We start from the raw sequence: 6,981 nt of genomic DNA on the forward strand, positions 1-6,981 counted from the left end.
AAAGTATATTAAACAGCATTTAATTTCGTAAACATTGGGGATACAAATCGTTTCCACCCCTGCATGTTGTATGGGTAGCGCCCAAAGAGTGTAATCCACGCATGCGCATTCCGCTAAACAGAAGGCACACGAAATGGCGTCTGCTGCAGGTAAGAGACGTGTGAAGTCTTTTGTAGCATTAAAATGCAATTTAGCGTTTTAAACAATAATATTGAAATAATTCTTATTTAAATTGTAATTATAAACGTAAAATTGATATCTATGTTACATAACACTCGATGGACCTGTGAAATCGCCCAGTTACCATGTTTACCGGTGGGCTTTGGCCGGTTGCGTTAGCCGGTTTGGTCTGCCTGCTTGTGGAAATGGGGGAGGGGCTGGATAACTGCGACATTTTGTATTTTGGGGACAAATACAATACATGTCTATAAAAAATACGAAAACGGGTTATTTTGTAATTTATTTTTTACCGAAGTTGTTTTATTTTAACCACCAGTTTTACGTTGCCGGCATGTTGTTGCTTGGCAACGATGTGCTGTAGCCGAGTGGCGGGCTAACCATTGTTAGCTTGATGGACTGTATTGAGTTTGTAAAAGAAAGCTGTTGTAATTTTTTACCATTTTTTACTATGTAAATGCGAAATAAATCTTTAAAATATAAGTGAATATTCCTCTTCGTGTCCTTTTCTTGAGCTTTTTCGTGTATTTGGATTTGCATTGAAATCTAAACACTTACTTTCTATTAATAATGCAGAAAATATAGTTTATTGTATATGTCAATAAACTAGCATTTATTTCGTTTGTTCTTGTTGTGTTTTAATTAATGTTCATGTATCTTTTTACCAACAGATTACAATACTTACAGTCAGGCTGGAGGCCAGCAGGGGTATGTATATCACCTGGAAACCTATATAAGAGTGCTCTTGTCAGCAATGAAATAGTGGAATAAATCATCTTTTATGCAATCAGGTACAGCTCCTACACAGCCCAGCCCTCACAGGGTTACGGACAGAGCACCCAGGTAAACGAACACCTTCTATTGTGTCTATAAGCTACACAAAGACAATTTAAGTTGTCCTTGTCTATGAGTTACAAACTTGATTTTCCTTGTGTTTTACAGCAGTCATATGGGCAACAACAAGGATATAGTTCATACAGCCAGCCGGCGGATTCAACCTACCCCCAAACTGGTAGCTCTTCGAGCAATTATGGTCAGCAACCCTATGGATCATCCTATGGACAGCAACCACCAGCTAGTGGTGTGTTCTTTTGTTGTGTCTTCCTTTGGTCTGTTGACTTAAAAGTGTTATGTTTATATTCTGATTTTACTCATGCTCTATAGCTGGTTATAATGCTGCTCCAGCTGCAGCCCAGAGCTACAGTCAACCTGTGCAGAGTTATGGAGCCGGAAGCTATGATTCCTCCTCCACAGCTGCTGCCTCAACCACAAGCAGCAACCAGACATCATATGGTGGGCAGGCCAGCTATGGGTCTCAGTCTGCGTATCCTGGATATGGACAACAGCCTGCTTCGGCTGCACCTCCTAGGTATCTCACTGAAGTACTTCCACAGCCCTGGTCAACATTTATTTGTTACTTTGAATAAGATGGCTGACTTATAAATACGGTGTTTATTTGCAGCAGTTACAGTTCTAGCAGCCAGCAGCCTTCTGGATATGAGCAGAACTCCTATTCCCAGCAGTCCCAGCAAAGCTCTTACTCCCAGCAGCCGCAACAGGGGGGATATCAGGGGCAGCAAGGAGGATATGGACAGCAGAGCTCCTACAGCCAACAGGGAGGCTATCAACAAGCTCCTCCCCAGCAACAACAGGCTCCGCCTTCCAGCTATGCTCCACCTTCTGGGTCTTATGGACAGCCCCCTGCTAGCCAGTATGGACAGCAGGGAAGCACTGCAGGAGGCTACAGCAAGTCAGATTACAAACCACCCAGCCAGTATGGTAATGGTCGTTTTCTTTTTTTTATCATTTCAATGCTTAGAAGCTGTAAGAGTTTGAGTGGAATTTTCTTCGAACAGGTAATTACAGACAGGACCACCAGAACGGCATGGGAGGAGGTTACTCGGGCTCTGAGTCTGGAGGATATGGGGGCCCTGGAGAGGGCCGTGGCATGGGAGGGGGGGAGAACCGCGGACGCGGCCGGGGTGGGTTTGACCGGGGGATGATGCGAGGAGGTGGTGGAATGCGAGGGGGCATGAACCGAGGAGGCATGGGGTAAGTGCTCGTTGTGCATTCTTACCTCACCATATCTTTTTCCTTCAGACAGGAGCTGAAAGAGGCCATACAGAGCTGAGAGCTGCGTGGTGCAGTATTTAACTTACATAAAACATTAAATGAAAACTTCTGTGCTTAACCTCTCCCATAATTTTCCATGAAAGTAATAAAACTTGTACATTATTTTCATTTTCCAAGTTTTATTTTAGACAAAGCAATTAAAACAATAGGGAAATGCACATTAGGGAATGCACATTAAAGATAGCTTTTTTTTTTTAAATCCTGCTGCTCTCAGCTTTGCCTCATTATGGCTTAAGGTAAGATGAAAAGGACATGCTTTGGGAAAAACAAATTTCATTTTTGTTTCATTTAAGCCTTTCATCTTAATCTATTACATCAGAGAAATCCTATTATATAGTAAATCATTTTTATTAATACAACTAGATGATTGAAGTACACATTATTAATTAACGTCAGACGTGCACAAGAAAATCTGTGCTCCAAATGGTGTCAGACCTCCGCGTATAGTGTGATCCTTTAGAATAAATCCAAAAGGTGTATTCACTTATTTTAAAAAGGGATTTTTTTCCAAATATGTGATCTGCAGGCAAAGTTACATTTAAGAAACTTTTAAATGTTGTGTTTAACAAACAATTTGGGTATTTTAAAGTGAAATAGTCTTTTTTTAATGGTAGGTCAAGGTGAGTGTTTATAAAAAGATGAAAAGGTGTAAAACTGGGTAATATTAACTCAACTAGCATCCCGCATAAAAGTTTACTTTCTGGTTTGAAACAAATTAACACTTTATAATTAACCCCATTGGTTCCCAAAGACATCTTATAAAGCTGCCAAAGGCGAGAAATTAAATATGAAAGTGAATGCAGTGACGCTCCAAACATAACTGTGATTTCAGAATTAATTCAGAAACTTCTCTATATATTTTGTATTTCCTATGCTGTGCTTTGAACACATTTTGATACATTTGTCAAAAAATTTACAGCGAGAGCTTTTGCACATATCTAAACGAGACAATGTATGGTTACAAAGGCCGTAAAGATACACTGCATTCATTTTCACTCCTTCCTAAAAGGGTATGTTTTCTTTGACTGTGACGTAAAATTTGGATTGCAATTGTCTTGTGAATTTTGAAGCTTTTTCTTTAACATGCTTTGTCGCATTTATACGCTACAGGTAACAAAGTGAGAGCCATGTAAACACATCTATACTTTTACAGTACCACTACTCAGTTCTGAGTCTGGGCCGGCAGCCTTTTGAAATGGGGACTTAAAGTTGGTGGTGTCAACATTTAAAGCGAAGAAGTGTTTTCCTACAAGAATGAAAGATACATGTTTTTCAACCCCCTTAAAACTGTATTAACTCGGCATATTCAAACATTTGATAGCCTCTTTTCTGTGTGTAATTATTTCGTAAACATTTGTGTAAAGAGCAAAATGGTGTTTACTTGATTTTCTTTTTTTATTTGACTGAAGTGCATGTACCAGCTTTATGTAAGCAGATTGTTTCAGATGCAGCCACAAACATGCTACTCTTGATGCCATAACCGCACTTATGCCCTTATTAAGTAATGATTTTTTCCAAAGTGGGTTTCATCATATACAAAGTATCCCGGTGAATTAAAACAACGTTTTTGCCAACTTTACTTTTTGAGGTACAGCAATGAAGTACAATACATGGTTTGGGTGTTTTCTTTAGATGGTTTCACTTATTTTCATTTGCTAAGGTTGGTAGCATGGCTGCGTCTGAAACAATTAAATCCCAATTCAAGTGTACAAATATCTGGGGTTTTCCATTTAGAAATGGTAATAAAGATCAGCCCTCACTACTTTATACAACCCCAATACTGTTTCAGCCACAAATGTTATGAAGTTAGGCCAATGGCAACACTGTAATTCTAGAACACCCCCAACAGAGTTTTAATCTCAAATATTGTATTTAGAAGGGGGGGTTAAGGGTGACTTGTTGGGGGTTAAGTTAGAACTGTGTACATACCCCCATTACCCCTTTTGTGGTACCGAAGTGGCTGTTTTAAGGGAAATCGCCTTCATATCTTCGCTTATTCCCCCAGCATCGCTGGAGACAGAGGTGGCTTCATTAAGCCTGGTGGTAAGTTATAATAAGAATCACAAGACCATACACTAGAATTCTCCACCTTTCATGGGTGCTTTTCAAAAGGGAAATATTTAAAACTTTGCAAAACTACACTGCCGGCTAGAGTTTTTAAAGAGTTTCGTTGGTTGAGTAGAAATGGTTCAAACTATTTTTATTGGTTAAAAAATCCTGAGTATGGACTCCTTCAATGAACACAGGTTACTTTTCCTTGACACGTAGGAGTTAATGGTAACTGGCCGACCCAGCCATGTAGCGTATGTTTATTTCAGTGTTTACTGTTTTTTTGAAAGGTATGGAGTCCAATTTGGGTCCTTGGTTTTCAAGGGTTTTTAAATATTTTTGCTGTTTTAGGCACATTGGAACAGAATAATAGGTAGCTTTTGAATAGTTTAATTGTTAACTTTTTTTGACAATAATTAAAACATTTGTGTCAGCAGCATGGTATTTTGTGTCTGTCTTTGAATGGTCAGAACAAATGTGCCAGGACAGTCATAACCAGGATTTGGTAGCATGATGTGTTGTCAGGTGCTTGAGAGAAACAGCCTGTAAACTAACTTGTTTCTTATTCTGTTTCTCCCCTGATGTCCTTCTTGATGAAAATCAGGACCTGATGGTGAAATGGGTAAGTCCGGAGTTTTAGATTTGTACTTTTGTCTTCGATCTTTGATTGCGTTTTTTAACCCCTGTGTGTTCTGTCCCTGCAGGACGACCAGAGGAACAAGATGATTCTGAGAACAGCACCATCTACATCACCGGACTGACTGAGAACGCTACCGTGGATGAAATGGCAGAGTTTTTCAAGCACAGTGGAATCATTAGGGTATTTGATGGTTTACACGTAGTGCTTTTATCTTTTCGAGATTTTGATTTGTTAAAGAAATTGATACAATTCTAAATATTTTTTTAGATAAACAAACGAACAGGCCTGCCTGCCATCAACATATACACAGACAAAGACACTGGGAAACCCAAAGGTGATGCCACGCTATCCTATGAGGAGCCTCCATCCGCTAAGGCAGCAGTGGAGTGGTTTGATGGTATGTTTTTTTTTTTAGTTTGTCTTAGCATCTTTTATTGTTTGTTGAATAATTGAGACCCTAAAACTCAATATTTTCCTTACCAGGCAAAGAATTCCAGGGCAAGAAACTAAAGGTCTCCATGGCTCGGCGGAAGCCCATGATGGGAATGATGCGTGGAGGCATGTCCATGAGAGGAGACCGAGGTGGCATGATGGGACGAGGAGGTTGGTTCTGACGTCATCATAGTTATTTATTGCTGTTTAACAGGAAGTAACATTATTGTGCATTTCAAACGTCAAACCATCTCTTGTCCTGCAGGTATGATGGGTCGTGGAATGGGTAGAGGTGGTGATCGAGGTGGGTTCATGCCACGCGGTGGTCCCAGGGGAATGGGCCGCGGTGGACCGACTGGGGGTAACATGCAACAGAGGGCTGGAGACTGGCAGTGTCCAAACGCGTATGTATTTCAGCAGTGGCGCTGTCAAGTAATTCATGAGTGCAGGCTCTGATTTAATGGTTCTCTTTGTTTTTTTTAGGGGATGTGGGAACCAGAACTTTGCCTGGAGGATGGAGTGTAACCAGTGCAAGGCACCCAGACCCGAAGGCTTTGGACCTCCACCCTTCCCTCCTCCAGGTCGCCATCTTTATACACATTTCAAGCATCATGCTGTTGCTAATTCAGAACCTTGGGCAGCTGTATTTTGAGCTTGAGATATTTGGTAGATAAGAAGTCATAGCAGTTGATATTCATCTGCTTCTGTTTGGTGTTCAGGAGGTGAGCGTGGTCGTGGTGGCCCGGGTGGCATGCGCGGGGGCCGTGGAATGGACCGCGGAGGGCCCGGAGGCTTCCGTGGTGGCAGAGGTATGGACCGTGGAGGTTTCAGAGGACGGGGCATGGACAGAGGAGGATTTGGTGGAAGGGGTCGTGGTGGACCTCCAGATGATATGGGAAGGAGGGGACGAGGAATGGGACCACCTGGTAAAATGGATATGAAGTAAGTATTGAGATGCATGTCTGCATTTGATCACAAAGATCTTGGACTATGAAACATTATCCGTTTTAGCAGGAAATAGTTATTAAAAGGTTTTTTTAATTTTTAAAGGGGAGATCATCGTCAGGAGCGGAGAGAGAGACCATATTAAAAGAAGCCTCGCTGGCCATAAACCCCCCCCCTCTTTGTTTTTCAAATGCTTTTAAAGTTGTAGTTCCATATTTATAAATGGTTAGTATGGAACTTATTACTGCTCTGCTGTTAGTCCTCAGTAAATGTTTTATTTTTTTTTACTTGTGTTTTGTGCTTTTTGTTCTAGTCAGTAAAATGAGATGCACATGTTGTAAATGCAGAGTGTTCAGTGTGCCATTTGAAGTTGTCTAAAATGTATTTGTAGTTTTTAATCCCAATGCACATCATTTGCTTTACCCTGCTTTCCTGTGTGCAAATATTGAATAAAAAACATGAAAAACATTTTTCTGGGTTATTTAAAAAAAAGGAAGGTTTATTAATCTATTCATTTCTTTTTTGCATTTGAAGCTATGAGCTATCCTTGTATTTTATATATTTGTGTAAAGATGTCCTTTTGTCCGAAACACAAACGAAGTCAC

General features: G+C 40.5%; 1 protein-coding gene across 2 annotated transcripts; it reads left to right on the plus strand.

Annotated features, from left to right (window-relative positions):
* The first annotated feature begins 98 nt into the window (after positions 1-98).
* On the plus strand, positions 99-6,844 carry ewsr1a (EWS RNA-binding protein 1a). 2 transcript variants are annotated; one of them, XM_057321422.1, is made up of 16 exons: positions 99-149; positions 849-885; positions 969-1,020; positions 1,120-1,258; positions 1,342-1,546; positions 1,640-1,956; positions 2,034-2,229; positions 4,316-4,353; positions 4,964-4,981; positions 5,064-5,179; positions 5,267-5,396; positions 5,483-5,602; positions 5,697-5,835; positions 5,915-6,012; positions 6,151-6,373; positions 6,482-6,844. In XM_057321422.1, the coding sequence occupies exons 1-16, from the start codon at positions 134-136 to the stop codon at positions 6,519-6,521; spliced, it is 1,884 nt and encodes a 627-aa protein (XP_057177405.1). In that variant the 5' UTR covers positions 99-133; the 3' UTR covers positions 6,522-6,844. The 2 variants fall into 2 exon arrangements, with proteins under 2 accessions (XP_057177405.1, XP_057177406.1); XM_057321423.1 differs by having other exon boundaries at positions 1,120-1,210.
* Positions 6,845-6,981: the final 137 nt, after the last annotated feature.

This window comes from Triplophysa rosa, linkage group LG22, assembly GCF_024868665.1.
Source record: "Triplophysa rosa linkage group LG22, Trosa_1v2, whole genome shotgun sequence".
Classification (NCBI taxonomy): Eukaryota; Metazoa; Chordata; class Actinopteri; order Cypriniformes; family Nemacheilidae; genus Triplophysa; species Triplophysa rosa.

Excerpts from the sequence above, each read along its gene's own strand:
- ewsr1a (XM_057321422.1), top strand. Across the intron at positions 886-968 it reads CAGGCTGGAGGCCAGCAGGG|GTACAGCTCCTACACAGCCC; the intron begins GTATGTATATCA and ends TTATGCAATCAG. Across the intron at positions 1,547-1,639 it reads GCTTCGGCTGCACCTCCTAG|CAGTTACAGTTCTAGCAGCC; the intron begins GTATCTCACTGA and ends GTTTATTTGCAG.